The following is a 20,349-nucleotide window of genomic DNA, read 5'->3' as shown; positions in this document are numbered from 1 at the left end:
TCCTCCGTCGTGGCAACTGCCAATCGGCCCTCAGTGTATTATTTAAACAGCAAATATAGAACTTCTGAGAAAGCTGGGTACATTTAGCGATAGGCTGACGCACATTGTCCTCCAGGGTAATTACTCTTTTAATTATTTCACCTTACCGGGTGGGCGATTGCAGACTTCAAAAAATATAAAACAACAACAGGTCTGCATAAGAAATTCACTTGTTCGTCTGTCAGGTAGATGAACCCACACTAAGAACGTAGTGGAGGCGTCTGAACGAAGTGTGCTCAGATTCGCATATTCCAAACTTGGACGTATTAAGCGACATTGGGATGGTAAAATGAACAGCACGAGAAACTTCGCAAGGCAAAGACCCGATCTGTGCGTAACTGATATGGAGGCACATTCACGTGGTCCCAGAGTCAAATCGTGGTCTAGAGACCGGATGCACTGATTGAGCATTTTCGAAGTCCTTTTTTAAGTTCTTCCACAAAAATGCTGGGACAGTACCTCGAATTCGGCCACGACGGGGTATGAGAGATGGAGTCCCAGACAGCCAAAGTCAATGCACACATTCAGCGTCAGAGTCTACATAATATATGTGCACCTGCGATCCTTAAGATAGCGACTTCCAAGAAGACGCACACCACGAGCTTTCTGTTTCCCAGAGCGCCGACAAATGTGTGTCTTCGGTCGGCATCGCATCGAGCGGACAAGGACTGTGACAAGCAGCACTGACATTCGATATCTTCGGGCCAGTGGATTAAGGTGGCATCGGCCTCAACAGAATTTCACGTTGGCTGTTGCTTACCGTGCTCGTGATGGAAAGACAGGGCGAGGCACGTCCCAGCAATGTCCTAACATCTGAAGGGACACAATAAGAGACATTTCTGGTCCGAAATTAGTATGGATCTCAATAAGATCGTCTCTGAAAATGCCGTGTTAGTTCATTGAACGTCGTCGATTCCCAACCAAGTGACACGGCTGATGGTCCGACAAGACTTTGTTTACGTCAGTCGCCGTAAAAGTTTTTTATGACATGACAAAAAGCAGAATGGATCTTGTTCTGAAAAGCGCGCACAAAACGTGTCTGCAGGCAGTTCGCTGACTAAGCCTGTGACTGTCCGTAGACATTTTTTCGCGTCCAGACAGCCCGCTGACCAGCGAGGTCCTGTGGCTGGAATTTGCGTTCGACATACGCACATTTCTGAAGGTGATGAAGAAATCGTAGACATTGATGGACTAAGTAAGTACTTTCGAAGAAGAAAAGAAGAGGAAAGATTTATTCCTATAATTGTTGTTGTTGTTATTATTGTTTCGAGTTTATTATTATTATTATTATTATCCCATCTATTCACCACTTTATGGGGTATGTACTCCCATGTACCCGAGACAGACCTTGTCCCTAAGGTACATAGGGCAGCAGCTATTTCCGGGATACATTTTGTTTTTAATATGTATTACATGTTTTATAAAATGTTTTACAGTACATGTGACACCAAACTACTTCCTTCGTTTCTTCGCTTGTCCAAGCCACTCTTGTTTTTCTTGATTGATTTTCTTGTGAGTCTTGGGCTTGTTGGCTGTGCGTGTCCATGGTTGGCCTGCGTTGCCGTAACCAACCTCAGCCCTTGGAGTACCTAGACGACCTGTACTCCAGATCTTTGTCTTTCCATTCTTCGATAGAAGCTGCACGGTTGTCCACACTTTGAACCAAGGGATTATTTATCGAGGTTTACTCCTCTAGATCCGCCGTGTTCTGTTATATAACAGGGTCACCTCTAGTCTTCACCACGCACCGACGGTCTTGAGCGAGGAGAGGCTCTTGGATCTGTATTGCGCTTCACTTACTCCTGGCTGGGTGAGGACCAGTGTCCAGCATAGTCAGACTATGATGGTGAAAGGTACTACCTCTCCCCATTACCTTAACCCCTTATTATTATTATTATTATTACAACTACAATCAGAGGTTAACAGATGTTGGTTCAGTTCACCAGTCGGACACAAAAGAAAATTCCGCTCTCCAGACAATTGTTCCACAAGACACCGCTCTTACAGACGCCACGGCAAAGAGTCAAAACATAACACCCCCCTCCCCACACCAAATGGCGCCACACGACTGACCCGCAAAGAGGAGAGGTGAGACACTAGCATCAACTGCTCTCAGCATCTTACAGGTGTCGAAACAGTCGGAACAGCTGGCAAATTCTAGTTCTAACTTAAGTGCGTCATTCAAGTGTCGTGTTAACAAACGTCCTCATACCAACGTAAGCTAAATTTTGTCGTTCGATATCTACAAAATTATGGGGGTAGAAAATACGTCAAATATAATTTCCATCCCTAGCAAACGGACCGACGAGTGAGTTCGCAGAGTTCTGTATCATTAAAATAATCGATCAGTTACAGTGAATACGAGTGAGAAAATGTGAACCACTTCAGTCGGATTATCGCCGACTCGGGAGTTCCTTACGATGCCGACAGACAGAGCTACTTGCACACATTGCTTCGTTACAATTCTTGTTATTTGGCATAATCGCCTATTGGCATATTCGTAAACTACATAAAATTATTTAATATCGTTTAAGAAACATTTCTGTTTTGGTACAAGTTACTTTCCATAACATTATAATTATTTCACGAGAATGCTAGAGTAACTATAAATAACAAGAAGAAGATACGACATAATAAAAGAACAAAGTGCACGTAATAATACGTCCATTGTGAAGTTATACAATTTTCCATAACGCCGAACTTAATTCCCAGCCTCAGTTGTTACTCTCTTTGCTTCTTTTATTTTACGAAAGGCTTCGACGCAATAAATTGGCTTCAAATAGGTTCCACGTATAAAACAAGGAACAGTAAGTACACTGCCTTGAATATGTAATTATCTGCAGCGTGATGTATTATGAAGCAACGAGGCGTGCAAGGAGGCGCGCTACAAGGGACTAAGTACCACGTGCAGAAATGATTCCAGTGCAACCTAGCCGCATTTCGCGACACGTTCTTGGCATTTCTGCCTGGACCGTGGAGTTCCTCCATCGCAGAAACAGATCTGTTGCTTGCTACAGACATCGCCTTGCACGGACAAAGATACTATTTGCCCTTGTACTTAGTTTGTTTCTGACAGCGTCAAGTCATGTTTGAAATCAAAGTTGTACATCGTAATGAAATTTACATTTCATACAAAGGAGACCCGCCTGTCTCCGAAAACACCGAGAACGCTCCGTAAATTTTGGGTTATACTGGACTAAAAGGAACCAAAATCAAGTTCGCGCAACAGTTTTCAGCGTAGACTCCCAACTCCTAATTCACCGAAATCTGTTCTGGAAGTCCGAAACGAAACATGGCGACCAAAGAACACCACTACAGCCTTCCGCTCATGCGATCGTTTGGATCGGGGAAGGATTTCCTGCTTTGCCCCTCGTTTAGGCTGCCTGCAAGCCAGGGCACTCACGCAATTCTCGTCCTCCGTGCTCATCTCTGATATTATTATTAATGTGGTGATTTGTTATTTTTGTTCCAGTGCTTGCCTGTGGCACGTTTCGGCTTCCAGAAGGCAGAGTCCCAGCGAAATGAAATTTTACGCCGCCTGACGGGGTTGGCAGCCAGAGTCCAACGCTGCCCATCACCTCATTACATGGCGGCATTTGAACCTGATGGAATGGTAAGTTGACATCTTCTTCAAGGTGTGTGCTGTTCCCGGAATCAAAGTTTCTGTAGCTCAACGCTGCAGTGTTTACCACCGTCAGTAAAATCTTACGACTGTCCGAGGATGGAAACGGTAAGTGTCTCAGAATCGTCGGTATCAAACTCCGCATCCAGAAGGATATCTTCAGCATCTTCCGACTCTTCTGTCCACGTACTTATTCGCAAAGACCGCAAACCCGAATACAGATAGCAGTTGTTTGCAGTAACCAGCGCTGATCGCCATTCCATACTCGTCATCTGTCACCGACCCACGAGGTGTGCGATAGCGGCACATCGGTCTTAGATCAGGGGCTTCGCCTCTGACCGACACTGGGCTGGTCTTCGAGCGAAGGCACTTTCGTTACTTTCACTCCGAGTAGACGGACATCCGACCGCTGGCTGATGGACGACACGCAGTGCTTCCTTGCTGTCGAGACTGACGCAGTTAGAATTACTCGTTAGTGCTGTCATACGTATCCACCAGAGGGCAACAAACTAGCGGCTGTGAAATAATGGCTAATTAAACAAGGATGACAATAAATAATGTCCTCCAATTAAGAATGGAATGTTTTTCATAACATGCAAAGATTCATCTTAATTGCAAAATATAGTGTTAAGAGAGTTGATTAAAAACTTTAATTATATTTAAACTTATTTCTGTTTTAAAACATTATTACTTCTTGGAATTCTAAGAAACGATTTTAAATTCAAAAGCGACTGCTGTAATTTATTTAAAACTGGAAGTGCCGAAGATAAATTTTTGTCAATTCCTGGCTTACATAAAATAACTCATTCCTGTCCTTTCGCCATTTTATATTTAGTTATCGACAGTTCATAATCACTGATCACTTGGTGCTACTTCCTTTCTTTTCCTTCGACTGAACTGCATTGTTCAGCATCCTGGTCTCAAACAGCCTCGACTTCCGTTCATAATTTCATTTATTGTTTACTTTAATATTTTCATTTCATATATTTGGGGGTGGGGGTGGGAGGCAAACTGAATGGCCGCAAACATTCCTTAACCTTAATCTGCTTTAACTTCTTTCTAACAAAATTAGCACAAAACTTTCCGCGTGAGAGTACAAAACGAAAATTTTCGTGATTATAACAGCATCAACTACGACCGTCTTTGCTTTGAACGCTAATCCTCTAAGCTTCCAAGAACAGACTCACGTGAACGAGTGTCAGTAGACAAGAAACCAAGACGAAGTAGAAATTAGGTGACCTCAACTTTTACGAAAACAAACATGGCGAATCAAATGTCATCTCGCTTTTATCGAAGTGAAAGTTATTTACAATTTACATGTAAGATAATTACACTAAATTAATTTCGGGGCAATTAAGGATGCAGATTACAGTCACATCTCATGGACTCATCGCTACCGTCGCTACTGGGGTCATTTCTAATTTGGTGTTAAAGACAACGAGATCTGGTCAGTACTTTTCAATGATAGTGCAAGAGTGCAACGGGTAAAGTACATATATATATATATATATATATTTATTTATTTAAATTATCTCAGATACTCCTTTGAAACCACGCACGGATAACTTCAAGAAGCCTCACACAACCCCTACCTGGATGACAACTGCGCTCTCAAAGCAATGGCAACCCGAATAAGAAAGTCCATCAATCCTTAACGGTTCGAAGTGACGAAGGTCGCTGCGAGTTCGGAGCTCGGCCAGGGACAACGTAATGAAGAAACTGAAGGCAGATTCAGAGCATCGACATTTTCAGCAACAGAGAAGGAATATTGAACAAAAAGAAAGCTGCTTGAAGAAAATAAATACAGCGGAAAGACCTCAGAAGATATTTTAACACAGAAAATAAATGTTTTGGTTCAAATACAACATACACAAAACGTGTTGATATTTGTACGTCAGTCAACAACATTCGACTCGATTCACTGTGACAGACCTATTTACAAAGTTGGTAACAGCGGAGTCCTTGTGTCTGAAATAAGTGAACACCAACGCAAAGTCTACAACATTGCATAGACAAAACAAGCTAGTAAACGTACGCATTGCGTAACATCTCAGACACGTTCCCTCTGTGATTACTTCCAATCTTCATTTCATTAGTGCCAGCTTTCCATAGAGAATAAACACGGTCGTTGGCTTGGCGTTGTCTTATATGATTCGGTTCTTACCTCAAAGTAAACACAACATCGAGTAGTTGGTCTGACGTCACAGACGGACGGACCTTACGCAAAGGACAAGTCTCTCAGCCCATCCGATGTTATAGCGGTCCCAGGGCAGAGACACGCCGGAAACTTATCCAACTACGGTTAGCGTTGAACAAGTCCCGGGTTCGATCAAATCCGCTGCCACGTATTTCAAACTGGCGTCTGAACACGCAGGAGGACATGATAATGAGTCCAGGGGGATATCCTTAACTTCCTGATCTTGCTGTTAGCTCCTTAACCCTTTGTAAGCCGAAGATCGTCTGAATATTATTTATGAATTCAGTCCGTACCGCGAAGAAAACACTACACCTCACCATTACGAAAATCAGCTGGTTAACCCTTTGAAGCCGAAGTTCGTCTTCATAATATTTACGAATCCAGACCGTACCGCGAAGAAAACACTTCACTTAACCATTAGAAGTCGAATCAGGCGGTACCACATAAGATTTAACAAAAGAACATCCCGGTCAAAGCCTTAAAATATTTTAACATTTAATAATAATAGTTTATTGTGATTTGACTGATAAAATTGAGCAAGTATCTTATCAATGTGATTAACAACGCACAGGGAAGTTTTATAGAAAATGGGGCAACATAACACAGCACCTTCCTATTAACAGGAATCTATGAACTCATTTAAATAATAAAGTTAGAAATTAACGTCTTCGTATGAAAGTCTGACAACGCTGAACTCAACCTCTTCAAGCACGCTGTTGTCTGAGCACAGACGTGGCTGTATTTGGGGTCCAAGCCACTACGTAAAAACACTTATCGATGTAATTAGTATAAATTATGACTTACTTCTAGAATCTTCACTGGATCTCGGTTTCAGTAAACTGATCACTGCCAATGTTGATAAACTGCAGACGTAAAACAGTAAGAGAAACGCGAGGAAACACTTTCCCACACAAACTCTGTCAAGACGCCATTACGCACTGCAGACGCGTACCAACATGACAGTCCAAATGACGCGAGATTTATACATTCGCTTAGTAAACAGGTCACGTTATTTTACTCTATTTTCCTTAACACATATTTTAACGTTTATAAAATCGATATTTAAACGACAGACAGAATTTAGGTAGTTCATTCGATTCTCAATAAACCAGCTTTTTATTCCAATTTTTTGTGATATAAATAAGCTGAACATTCTTGGAGGCAGGAACCGAATTTTCTGTATTTTCGAACTCAAAAAAAAAAAATTCAAGTGCAATTTCAAAACTGATATTAGTGGCACTGGTGTTTCATTACAATTTAACTTTAAACACGACTGTTCACGATTCTTAGTCTCATAACAGATAAAATATATTTTCGTTAAATCCATCTTTGTTTTCGTTGTCATCAAATACTATGAGGGTGGTGGAATCGATAAATACTGAGATGGACAGGACTTGTAGCACGTATATAGAATTTTAGTCACAAAACCTGATGGAAATAGATCACTTGAGAGATATTGGTGTAGATGGGAGGACAATGCCACGAAAATGTTGGGGTGTACGTGTGTGAAATATTTTCATTACTATTGGATAACATCTGATGATAATAATATTTATATTGTGAGTAGCGTTTGGTCTTTACGTACTCCACACTCGTCAGAGGATCTCAGACGCTCTCCCTGTCAGCTACATAATCCATGTCGTACTCGCTGATGACAGTTTGTATTGCAGAATGTGGCAACACTTCGTAAACTTCCGTTCCCACAGACTGCTACGGACGCCTAGTGGTAGTTCGCGTTACTAATTTCAGTTTCTCACGGATCGAACAGCAGGTGGACTTGCGAAAACTGAAGAATGTTTTCCTTCGAATTTCTATGTCATTCTTAAACAATCTTTGAGAAGAGACGCACATTTTCTGGCATCGTACGAATCCAAGGCCCCTGTTGATGGGAATTAAACTCTTTTATGTTTAACTGTAATACAGTTTATCGCAGCATCAACTTTTAAAATCGCATTGAAAGTAAGAACTTCATAAGGAAGTTTTTTTTACAAAACTCGATTTAAACCTGGAAACATCCGTCGTCCTTTCGTGTGCGAAGAGCTTAAGGCTTTGACCGGGATGTTCTTTTGTTAAATCTTACGTGGTACCGCCTGATTCGACTTCTAATGGTTAAGTGAAGTGTTTTCTTCGCGGTACGGTCTGGATTCGTAAATAATATTCAGACGATCTTCGGCTTCAAAGGGTTAACCAGCTGATTTTCGTAATGGTGAGGTGAAGTGTTTTCTTCGCGGTACGGTCTGAATCCATAAATAATATTCAGACGATCTTCGTCTTCAAAGGGTTAACCAGCTGATTTTCGTAATGGTGAGGTGTAGTGTTTTCTTCGCGGTACGGACTGAATTCATAAATAATATTCAGACGAGCTTTATAAATGGAATAAATATAGTAAGAGCCACTTACAGACGAGTGCGTCTTTGTGAACACTAACGGAGGCATAAGACACAGCACGAAGTCTCAAAAGAAGGAAACGAGGAGGACTGGTTAGCATCCCTGATCCGTATTCGGGACGCTCCGGCTTTAAATCTCGACTCAAGGCCGGCAATCATAAAAACGTTTAAGCGTGTTTCCTCAGTTCCTCCAGGCACGGAGAAGCACTCAGTTAATCATATTTCCTTTCTAGTTCATTATTCATTAATAAACGTAACATTAGAAGATCTTAGCTACTAACAGCGTCATTTAATAAACCACAAATAGATAAACTGCTCACATAACCGACAAACCAGTCAAATTCGTTTATTTTCTTTTATGGAATTTTCAATGTTCATCGCCGTGCTCACAACAATAACGAGCCACATAAATCCGGTCCACCCACACAATCGCGTTCTATTTATTTAAGACGAACCCCCCCCCTTCTCAATCAACGCTAAAGACCGCCGAGTGGTCACTAGCTTTCAGGTTTCCTGAAGAAAATTTTGCAAGCATTTGTCACTTCCTCGTTCACGCGTGTCTTGTCCCTAGGCTCGAATACTTGAAATTACGACTGAGGCGACTGGATTTTGCTGGCTCGGGACAAGGACTGGCGAGGGCTTTGGTCAATTCGGTGATGAACATTCCGGTTCCCTAAGCCACGTGGTTAATTAATTATTTTAGAGTTTTCCGTTCTGCCTGACAGAGATCAAGTGTCACTCCGACACAAACTAGAAATTAATAAATAAGCTACGAATGTTTCACGACGACCTAATGCAATTAAGTATTTTCGGGAGATCCGTTATGTCGGTATGATTACTGACATTGAGGAGACTTCACCAGGTCTGACGCCAAGGACACACGTGAGCTAATGTAACAGGAGCTCTAGTTGTGTGACGTCACGTCATGTCGTCGCGTCCACACGTAAGTTCCTTGCATAAGAGTCGAAGATTAACTGGAACCATTATGGAAGGCGAGCGAATGCACCGGAATCAGCGAAAACTCCGGGTATCTGCAGCGTGAAACACCAGAATTCTGTCAAAAATGTAAAACTTTCTACGTAACACAGCGAATTATCACCCCGAAAGCACGTGGTGCGAGCTGTAATTATTCTTAACCGTGTCTTACGAGCAGAATTTGCGAAAATGTAAACAGAAGGAAAGAAAGAAAGACAATGAACAGAGACGGGAAAAGTGGAAAGGTGATGATGGGAGGATTTCTGTCCGGGAATTTGGCTGGAGGAACTGAGTAAGATCACGTCCGCAGATTCTGTTTTAATTAGCGATTCACAGGCAGGGAAGGCTTCAACGTCGATTATGTCCGATTAATTCGTATGAGAAAGACACGGAGAGTAGCAATCGATACGGGGAAATAATCGATCTATGCCCCCTAATCCCAGAGGATGTAATTGCACATAGCATCAAACATTTTGTAGTCCTTACCGCAAACAGTGTCCGAAGCTACTGCAATTACTTGATGGGGGTCCAAGACTCAACTTCAGAGGCACCGCGTCGACGTTTCGGGACACCGCAGTTTGGTGGCACGGTAGAGGCCTCGGTCTCTCCTTCTGGGTGTGACAGTACACACGGAAGCTGTAGAAACAGCAGACGTTTAGGTGAGGAATCTGCTGCCTCCCTCTTCAGGGATTCTTCTGGGTACAGCACAATTTCGAAATGATAGATTACCGACATTCCGGGGGATTCATTTATCTCTATTTCTGTGACCGAAGGTTTGAGATTAATACCGTTTCGAAAAACTTCATGTCTCGAACGTCAAAATTGCAGACTACAGAAATTTTCAATCCTGAAGAAGGAGGCAGCAACTTCCACCGAGACGCCAGCAAACCCTATAAACTACCATTTAGACACAGTGTTCCTAGAATACTATAAGGAAATATTTGATATTTCTCGCACCATTTAGTGATGACATTACAATATTCCTTCCTGGGAGTTGCTAATGAAGGGTTATCACAGCAAAGTAGGTAGCCTAAAACAGCATACTCTCCCACGTCTTCGCTGTAGACTGCGTTGTCATGATGTGCTGTTTGATTACGCACAAGAACCGTCCCCTGGTAGTCGACAACTCGTGATAATGAGAACGTACCTGAGCGGTAACCGCGAAGATTGTCGTTAGGCCGATCAATCGGCTTGCGTCTTCGGCACGTCTTGAATTACTTATCTTGTGGACGCAGGAATAACGAGAGTTTCAAAACAGAGCCAAAATCAGTTGCTTATGGAATGAGTACGACGTCACAGGAAATGAGAAAAACAATAGTTAATTTGACCTTCAATTAAATGGCCGTCGGAATCCTTCATAGACGCTACAAAAACTGAGATGAAATGAAAGATGCTCTTCGCAGCATCCGGGGCAGGGCTTAAACCAATAGAAAGCTCCATCACGTGATATGCAAAGTTGGCGGGCAGCGACTCATTCCGCATGCAAATCTTACGGTCGGCTCAGAAGGTGGAGACTCGAGTTTAGAGATCGATATTTCACGGAGCACAGATCCCCCCCCCGGTCACACCTGATCTGCGATCGGCCGGTGCTAAAGCCCACTGCACTCCCACCTATGTTGCCGCGAGCTCATGAAGCCTTCGTGCAAGATGCGTCTCGAAAAGACAAAGTTGCTCATCTTGTCACAGAATTGCCGTCTTTCATGAAACAAGGACGTTCATTACCACGTCCACAAAAGCCTTCATCCATTCCCGAACCTGCTGACTCCAGTTACCCGGTGTTATTCCATTATCCACCTTAATATTAGACTGACCGTCCGGCAACGCCAACTCGAATGTGGTCGTGGCCCTTGTCCGTGTCACCGACATCGACGTTTCTGCAACCTGGTCGCCGAAACAAACAACATGGCGTCGGCGTATCCCCTTTTCGACCCACGCACATGTAATTTGCATTAGCAAACCTGTGGTCCGCAAGACTAGCCGATTTCCAGCAATGTTACCGCGAGAGAGTTCGAGGAACTCAAACATTTTCTAGTGCCTGTCCTGATAATCGCTCGGCCTGCCAAGAAATTCCCCCACGAGGGTCGATACAGAGTTTGCTCCAGCTCGAAACTGCGCGCTGTCCTGAGGAAGAAGGATTCAGCCAATCGCCGTGGGGGCGAAGGGGGCTTGTTAGTAAAAAAATCTGCAGATACAATTCTTGTACTTTTTTTTTAAAGTAAAATTTACGAATTCATTATTCAAAATTTCGTATGAACTGCTATTTGTCTGTATAAATGAAACTGTGACAAAGACCTACCAATTATTATTTCTCCCACAAAACCTTTTAATTTAAGGGAAGCCATGCTACATTGCATCAGTGAACAGAAGAAATAGTTCAGGTCTTACTAAGTTATAAAGGTCTAGCGGTTTGAACGCTGGCCTTGTAATCCTGGGGTCTCGGGTTCGAATTTATAACTTGTGTTGGGCAAGGCCGTGGTCTAGGCAACACGAAGTTTTCCTCCGTGGCATCCCAACAATTACTCCATTCACACACAGAAGAAGGCAATGGCAAACCACTTCTGGATCATCTGCCAAGAACGTATATGAACAGGTCCCAGTCCGAGAAAAGGATGGAAGGATCCTGTTCATATGGACCTGTCGTCAGACAGAACACTAAATAATAATAATAATTAAAAAAGTATCCACACTGTACGAATGAACAATCACGCAGAGGAAGTGAATTTCTGACTGGACCCGACTCACAAAAGCCACGCCATTTCTCGCCCTGATGTGAATCTGCTCTCGTTTACAGAATTGCCTCCCATCGCGTGAGTGATTTTTCAACAGAAATATATCGACCTGCCCACTTTCTCCTGTACCATATTTCGTTTTTAAAGATTCGCTGTATCAAAGGTCAGAAACCTAAGAGGTCATCGTGGGTTCGAATTCCAGGGATATATAGCAATATGTACTGATTGACTCCCTGACGTCACTGAATGTTGATTATGCTTGGCAGAAACTGGCTACCGATTTCTGGTGATGGCAGCTGTTAAGACAGGCGAATTCCCTTCACAAAGACTGCATTTCTTGTAAAATTGAGGCCAATAGTGGAAAATAAAAGTTTACGAGGAACAGAAATCTATGAGAGTTGCATTGAAGTTAAAATGTCAGAAAATTATCGTGGCCCATGTTCACAGTTCTGCCAACCTTCCAAAGAACGACGATAATAATAGGCAGTGTGGCTACATTTCATAACTCGTCTGTAAATCAATTAATCGCACAGAATACAACACGGAGCTTCGTTCAAAATCATCTTGAATATGAACAACGCCACGCCAAGAATTAAAATATTGTGGCGATGGCCGCGAGGGTAGAAATTTCTGTCATCGTCCAATCACAGCAGAATTAGTATCTTAAATGCTATTAATTACAGTGGAATCTCTATCAAGACTTTGCACTAGGCGATAAGTACCGAAGGGCTCAGATAACATCTGGCGACGATTATGCAGGTTTGATGAGCACAAATGATAATTATGGTGGAGACACTGAATTAGTAGCCATCCGAGAAAGAATGATAACTAACTGACTAACCAGATGGCTTACCGAACCCAAAGGTTCATCACCGAATTAACCAAAGCCCTCCACCGGACCCTGTCCTGGACCAACAAAATCCAGTCTCCTTCAACTCCTATCTCCCATAGATCCCGCCTGAGATTATCCTCCCATCTACGTCTAGGTCTCCCCAGCGGTCTCTTCCCCTCAGGCTTCCCAAATAGTGGACCCAACCAACCAGATGGCTTACGGAACCCGAAGGTTCATCACCGAATTAACCAAAGCCCTCCACCGGACCCTGTCCTGGACCAACAAAATCCAGTTTCCTTCAACTCCTATCTCCCATAGATCCCGCCTGAGATTATCCTCTCATCTACGTCTAGGTCTCCCCAGAGATCTCTTCCCCTCAGGCTTCCCAAATAGTGGACCCAACCAACCAGATGGCTTACGGAACCCGAAGGTTCATCACCGAATTAACCAAAGCCCTCCACCGGACCCTGTCCTGGGCCAACAAAATCCAGTCTCCTTCAACTCCTGTCTCCCATAGATCCCGTCTGAGATTGTCCTCCCATCTACGTCTAGGTCTCCCCAGCGGTCTCTTCCCCTCAGGCTTCCCAAATAGTGGACCCAACCAACCAGATGGCTTACGGAACCCGAAGGTTCATCACCGAATTAACCAAAGCCCTCCACCGGACCCTGTCCTGGGCCAACAAAATCCAGTCTCCTTCAACTCCTATCTCCCATAGATCCCGCCTGAGATTATCCTCCCATCTACGTCTAGGTCTCCCCAGTGGTCTCTTCCCCTCAGGCTTCCCAAATAGTGGACCCAACCAACTAGATGGCTTACCGAACCCGAAGGTTCATCACCGAATTAACCAAAGCCCTCCACCGATCCCTGTCCTGGGCCAACAAAATCCAGTGTCCTTCAACTCCTATCTCCCATAGATCCCGCCTGAGATTATCCTCCCATCTACGTCTAGGTCTCCCCAGCGGTCTCTTCCCCTCAGGCTTCCCAAATAGTGGACCCAACCAACCAGATGGCTTACGGAACCCGAAGGTTCATCACCGAATTAACCAAAGCCCTCCACCGGACCCTGTCCTGGACCAACAAAATCCAGTTTCCTTCAACTCCTATCTCCCATAGATCCCGCCTGAGATTGTCCTCCCATCTACGTCTAGGTCTCCCCAGCGGTCTCTTCCCCTCAGGCTTCCCAAACAGTTGACCCAACCAACTAGATGGCTTATGAAACTCGAAGGTTCATCACCGAACTAACCAAAGCCCTCCACCGGACCAACAAAATCCAGTCTCCTTCAACTCCTGTCTCCCATAGATCCCGCCTGAGATTATCCTCCCATCTACGTCTAGGTCTCCCCAGCGGTCTCTTTCCCTCAGGCTTCCCAACCAGTACCCGGATCACACCTCTTGTGAAAGAATGATTAACAGGAAGAATGTACTTGTACAGATTTCTCGATTTTCCCATTACTAAGAAGTTATAAGCAGATTAAATTCTACGAATGTTAGTTAACATCCAGCTCGGAATATCATCTCTTCCCTTTCGTTACAGACATTAGGCCTAGTGATGTCTAGGCTCAACGGAATTTTGGCCTAGTGGCTTCATCAAAAGACGCCATTATCCTATCCTGACGAAGCAGAATCCAGTAGTTTTGATTTCATTCGCTCTCCTGTCTTCTGCGTTGTGTTGTACAGTACTCGCATTCTTATTCTTGAGGAGGCCTAGTCCAGTAGGCCTGCAAGCCTTACGTACCTCGTCGCTTGATTCTGTGTCCCTTGTCTTAATAGTTACGTCTGCTGCAAACCTTTTAGAATTCCTCGGGATATTCTAACCGAAAATTTTTGTGCAATTCTTACTTCCTCATGCGATCTATTTAGACCACCTTAACAAGAGGCTACTTGGTGAGAAGGACAGACTACGAACAGAAACAGTTTTGCCAACGTCTACTTACGAAAGAAAACCCCAATGAGGAAGTGTACAGGCCTGTTAGGTGGGTACCGCCGCTTCGTAGGAACGTACTGCCTCCATCTACAGAATTTCTCAAAATATTCGGCGAACAATATAAATTATAAACTACCCCATTCTGTGCTTTATTCTCAGGAACAATGAAAAGATCTTCTCGCATTAGGCACAGGCTGTAATACCTGTGATCAGAGACTAATAAGATGCTTTCGTCGATGAATCTTGAAGGCATTTCCGCAACACTGTTCTGGAGACAGAACGTCCGGGAGGGGGGGCACACACACGCCCACTCATCACTGACAATTTACAGATTTTATGAACTGAGAGTTAAAAGTATATTTCCAGTTCCGTCTTCTACAACAAAATTCGTCTGTGAGTCGAAAGGGGCATTTCTGTCAATGAGAAAAGGAACAAGGATTGTATCGTTACGCTTTAATGATCACTCCAAACGCCATGTTTTATTCAGTGTCGTATCAAAACATAAATATTAATTCTCGAAAGTTTTGCACACAAAAAAACCTAACCGTATTTAAAATTAATCTGATTGTGGAAAAGACATAACGAGAGGATTCTGTCTACGATGACCTGAATGTAATTTATTTACGCGTTTTTTAAAATCCCCATAATTTGTCTTGTAGCTTATGGACAGGGTAATAAATATAAATATTCAAAATTGAACAGGTCTTAAGACACTTCTGCTTCAAACTACGGAGGTCCTGAGATCGAACCTGGGCCTACGTACTCTTCCGCATAAAAATCAATATTTCGTATTATTCTCACTGTTTATTACATATTTAAGCAGCGTTAACCAGCTGATCTACCTAATGGTGAAGTGTCGTGTTTTCTTCGCGGTACGGACTGACTTCCTAAATATTATTTATTTCAGCTGAAACGCATTCTAGATGCTTTAAGCTTGTGACTCTAAATGACCGTCGTTATACATCAGCGCGTCCGTTCTTTCAGTAGCTCACTTCTTGGCCAGCTGAGCAACTGATAGTTCTTCTAAACGGATCTGCTGCGTTTTACGGTAGACATGACCTTACTCGGTGGACGCTACGGGCTAGAAACAGCGAAGAAGAGCCCACGGCCTTCTGCTAGAGCAGGGGACATCACAAGTGGCGTACGCCCTCCTCCCCAGCCCTGAAGGTTTCTGCCCCGCATTTCAATCTGACTGATCGCTCACCTAAGGACTTTCACTCTGCTAAAATATTGATCAGAGCGAGGAAACTATGATCGGCAGAATAACGCAGCGGTCTGCACCATCCATCAACCTGGCTCCATAGTTATTTCTGATAAGCTGCTAGTTGCTCAGATAATTACGAATCATATGCAAACGGAGGCTTCATTGCTGTGTTCGAAACGTCCATCTACTGGACTCTATCCTTAGCCGGATTCATCCAGTCCACGTCCTCATGCAGATTTCTTAAGATACATTTTAATATTATCCTCCTACCTACGCTCTACTAATCTCTTCCCTTCATAATAATACTATTCTTGTTACTTTTTGGAACCGTGTAGACTCTTCGATGGATAAAAACATTTCGGAGGAACATACTGTCTCCATCGTCAGGGCTCAAATTACACACTGCAGTGTACAGATTCAGAAATTAAAACTGCAGTCCAGTGAGTGGTTCTGGACGGACCTCCATATTAGGCATTCACTGCTGATTGTAGTGAGATTTTGGGAGATGAAACACGCGTGCGGCCTTCACATCTGAACGTGCCTTTGTGTTTTGGTTTCGCTTTGCGCCTCGGAACGTCGTAAAATATAAGACAGCAAGTCCGCACGTTGTCTCAGAAGCAGTCTGTGTTCTCTATGGCGAAACAAACACATTTAAATTCTCATGACCTAAGTTACGGCAGTGAATTCTGTCGATATTTTCAGTTCCAAACGCGGCCAAGCTCAACGCAACATGGCGGTACGTCTGAGAACTTTTCCATTGGCTGTTGGTGGCGTCTCTTCAGGCCTGACATCTTCCATAACCACAGAAACAGTACAATCCGTTCACAAGTAAACATTTCGTAATCTTTATCTGCAGTTATAATATTCTTCCGTCTCTCCGTCTCTGATACGGTTGCCTGGCAACCGCTAAACTCGTGACGTGGCCACAGAGCGAGGGAAAAGGCTCGTATCGATATTGCTCACTGAGCGTTTATGGCGCCTGGAATCTGTTAAGGTCCTTCAGGATCCATAAAAGGCTGGAGATTCAGCTCAGCGGCTGTCAGCTTCTCAAGAACGACTCTGATCTGCGGAGCTGTTACTTCGAGAGTCCATTGGTTGATGGCTGCTCTGTACAATATAAAACTAACATGGAAGGAATTTTAAAAAAAACAAAACAAATTTGTCTTCGAAGGCGAAAGATGAACTAGAAAATGGGAAAATTAATGTGCTTATTGCGACTAAAATACGTACGTCTGAATTCAGTTTAATTCAGGTGTACATGAAGTTTAACGAGCCACTAGTCCACTACGCCGAAGTATTCTATGCGCGATTCCCTTATGACGTCCGCGTTCACGAACTGAAAATCTAGAAGTAATATAACACCACAATTCTTCGCTGTGCTTACATTTCCCAAGATGTTGTATAATTCTATATCGAATCTTGGGTAGAAATTACAAGACTACACTCTGTTTCCACGCTGGTTGTACCACACATTCCATAACCAGACTCATGCATAGGAACAAACTACATCTCCTGCAATATAGGCATCCCTTTCTTACAATGTACGTGACTGTAGCGATCAATGGCGCCCGACGACTAAACCGCCTATATATATCACACCAGTCTTCCCTCCGCCACATACAAACAGACGTGACGGAATTTGTTAATTTTGGAAACCAGAAACGAAACAAGTTTAAATATTGCAGAGCCGAGTGAGAATTGCACATGTCAAAAGCGTTGCATGTCCCTTTGAAGCGAGAGAGAGAGAGAGAGAGAAGAGAAAATAGGGAAGTAGCGATATGCACTAACGTTATAAATGGGGGGGGGGGTATAAAGTTGGTTTGAGGCAATGAAGGTTCCCAGGCATTGCCCGCTCGTCCTTCTGGTATAAATAGGTTTAATAAGGGCAAGGGATTTAGGAGACAGGATGGGTTAAGAAATGGCGAGGTTGATCAGAGTCTTTGCGTTAATTTTGAATTTTGATATTGGCCTTGGAGGGGCGGCGTTTGGAAAAAGATTTACGTTAATATGGGGGGGGGGGGGGTTACTATAGAGCAGAATTTTGATATTAACACTGGGAGGGCTGCAAAGCAACGTGGAAGCCCGAAGCCCATATGAATATTATATAAGAATTCAGTCCGTACCGCGAAGAAAACACTACACTTCACCATTACGAAGATCAACTGGTTAACGCTGTTTAAGGAAATAATACGACTAAAACGCTAATTAACCCTTTGGAGCCGAAAAGAGAGAGAGAGAAGAGAGAAAAAGTGGGGGGAGTAGCGATAGGCACTACTGTTATAAATGGGGGAGGGGTATAAAGTTAGTTGTGGGCTATGAAGGTTCCCAGGCAGTGCCCGCTCGTCCTTCTGGTATGAATAAGTTTAGTGAGGACAAGGGATTTAGGAGACAGGATGGGGTAAGAAATAGGGTAGGGGGGGAGTTGATTCGGGTCTTTGCGTTAATTTTGAATTTTGATATTGGCCTTGGGGGTGGCGTTAGGAATAATTTACGTTAATTTTGGGGGGGGGGCTACTATAGAGCGGAATTTTGATATTACTCTGAGAGGGCTGCATGGGAGGCATGCAGAGCAACGTGGGAATTGGGTACCAACTCAGCATTTGCTCTAGTACCGAGGAAAACCACGGAAAACCTTGGTCGAGTTGGCCGGTCGCAGGACCTTCCGGATGCGTGCTGCTGACTTCTAGCCAGCAGTCCGGCATTTAAAATCGCGAGCCCTAACGGTAGCCTCTGTCCGTGCGCTTCCTTTATTAATAACTGATACATTTTTTTTTTTTCATTTTTACATAGATTTGTTTTGGATAAGAAACGACCAACTTGGCTCGTTGCTTATCCAATTACAAAAAAAGTTTCAATTCACATTCCATAAATCATTTTTCCATTTTCATGCCGTGGTCGTCTTGTCTTGTGTCCGTTGGTTCACGGTCGGTCCAGCGTAGGGGAGTGGTCGATGTGACCGCCTATGGACTGGACTCTCCGGGGTACCTATAACGGGCTGGTGGTGCACTGTAGTGGGGGCTACAAAAGAAAAGCCGAGGTTTAGCTGTGTTTTTGCTGGAGGTGAAGGAATTTTAAGGTGTGCTGTTGGGCTAATGTTACAGAACAATGTACTACAGAGGCAATCCTCTGACCGTTTATTGAGCAAAAGGATTGGAGGATTTCGCAGGTTGGGTTACCTCGCAAGAAGGGCTCGGGGGCGGAGGTATTTGTCAATGCTGGGATCGTACTGTCCTAGCTCTTGAATTTGACTGTTGTAGCTGGTGGCCGATTTCAAGTATAGCCTATTCGCTAATCCTTTAATGTAATTCTTGATCAACGGCATTCCGGTCTGTTCGTGTAGGGTACTAATTGGAGTAACCCTTGGCAATTTGGTTATTATTCTGAGGACTTTGTTCTGAAATGTCTGAAGTTTTTGTAAATGAGTGTTAGCAGCGTAGCCCCAGGCGGGGGAGGCATACGTCAGTATGGACCGGAGGAGTGATTTATAGATCATTAACGATAAATTTACATCCATTCTGGAGGATTTATTGAGTAAAGGAAATAGTTGCCTCAGTCTGAAGTTGGCTGTACGGAGAATGGATGATATGTGGGCCTTGTACGTCAATTTGGAATCTAGAATGACACCCAGATATTTGGTTTCGGAGGTAAAAGCTACGGTTTTATTAAAAATTTTTACGGTGGGAACAGTGCAGCGATAGTCGCGTAAACGTTTTGAAAACACGGTTGTGGTGCACTTGTCAATGTTGATCTGAATTCTCCATCTCCGAAACCAGGGTTCCAGAAGGCCTATTGCTCTGTTTAATTTCGTTATCGCTATGTCTAATTTTCCTGAGCGAGCACTGATATTTGTGTCATCTGCATAGATTGAGATGGACACGTTGGAGTCATTCTCAATGGATGGGATGTCATTTATGTAGATGTTAAAAAGTGTTGGCCCGAGTAGGCTACCCTGGGGAACGCCGGCCCTGATGGGGCGGCAGCTTGAGTGAGAGCTCCCATGTGAAACAGAAAATGAACGGTTCTGGAGGTAACTGTGAATTACGTGGATTAGGTGAGGCGGAATTTTGACTTTAATGAGTTTTGCTATTAGCCCCGTGATCCAAACTTTATCAAATGCTCGTTCTATGTCCAGGAACAATGCCACTGTAGCTTTCTTATTGTTAAATCCGTGAGTGATTCTCTCTATATTTCTTAATAGTGTGTGCGTTGTGGAATGTCCACGTTTAAAACCATACTGGTCATTTCTGATAATGTGGAGCTCCTTAAGTTGAAAATTAATTCTTTTTAAGATGATTTTCTCAAAAAATTTGCCTAGGGAATTTAATAAACTTATTGGCCTATAATTTAACGGGGAGGAATGGTCCTTTTTTGGTTTTGGGAGCATGATAACTTTAGCGTTTTTCCACTGGGTAGGAAAATAATTTGAAGCTAATGACTTG

At 43.5% G+C, this 20,349-nt stretch overlaps 1 protein-coding gene and 1 long non-coding RNA gene across 4 annotated transcripts in view; both read right to left on the bottom strand.

Annotated features, from left to right (window-relative positions):
- LOC147871777 (uncharacterized) overlaps window positions 1-6,816 on the bottom strand; it is a 186,013-nt gene extending 179,197 nt beyond the window's left edge. The window contains exon 1 of the long non-coding RNA XR_015538303.1: window positions 6,663-6,816. This is a non-coding gene — a long non-coding RNA (uncharacterized LOC147871777). The remainder of the gene's footprint in view (window positions 1-6,662) is intronic.
- An 8,328-nt stretch (window positions 6,817-15,144) lies between these two features.
- LOC147871776 (uncharacterized) overlaps window positions 15,145-20,349 on the bottom strand; it is a 26,666-nt gene continuing 21,461 nt past the window's right edge. For all 3 annotated transcript variants that reach the window (XR_015538298.1, XM_087360149.1, XM_087360146.1), the window contains one exon: window positions 15,145-18,928. Coding sequence is in view for 2 of the 3 variants with exons in the window: in XM_087360149.1 (XP_087216275.1) it covers window positions 18,896-18,928 (33 nt within the window). In the remaining variant the exon portion in view is untranslated. The remainder of the gene's footprint in view (window positions 18,929-20,349) is intronic.

This window comes from Zootermopsis nevadensis, unplaced genomic scaffold (assembly GCF_977971745.1).
Source record: "Zootermopsis nevadensis isolate Lab colony 2312 unplaced genomic scaffold, Znev_1.0 Znev_ptg000039l, whole genome shotgun sequence".
Lineage (NCBI taxonomy): Eukaryota > Metazoa > Arthropoda > Insecta > Blattodea > Termopsidae > Zootermopsis > Zootermopsis nevadensis.
This window is presented reverse-complemented; position numbering and strand designations above follow the sequence as displayed.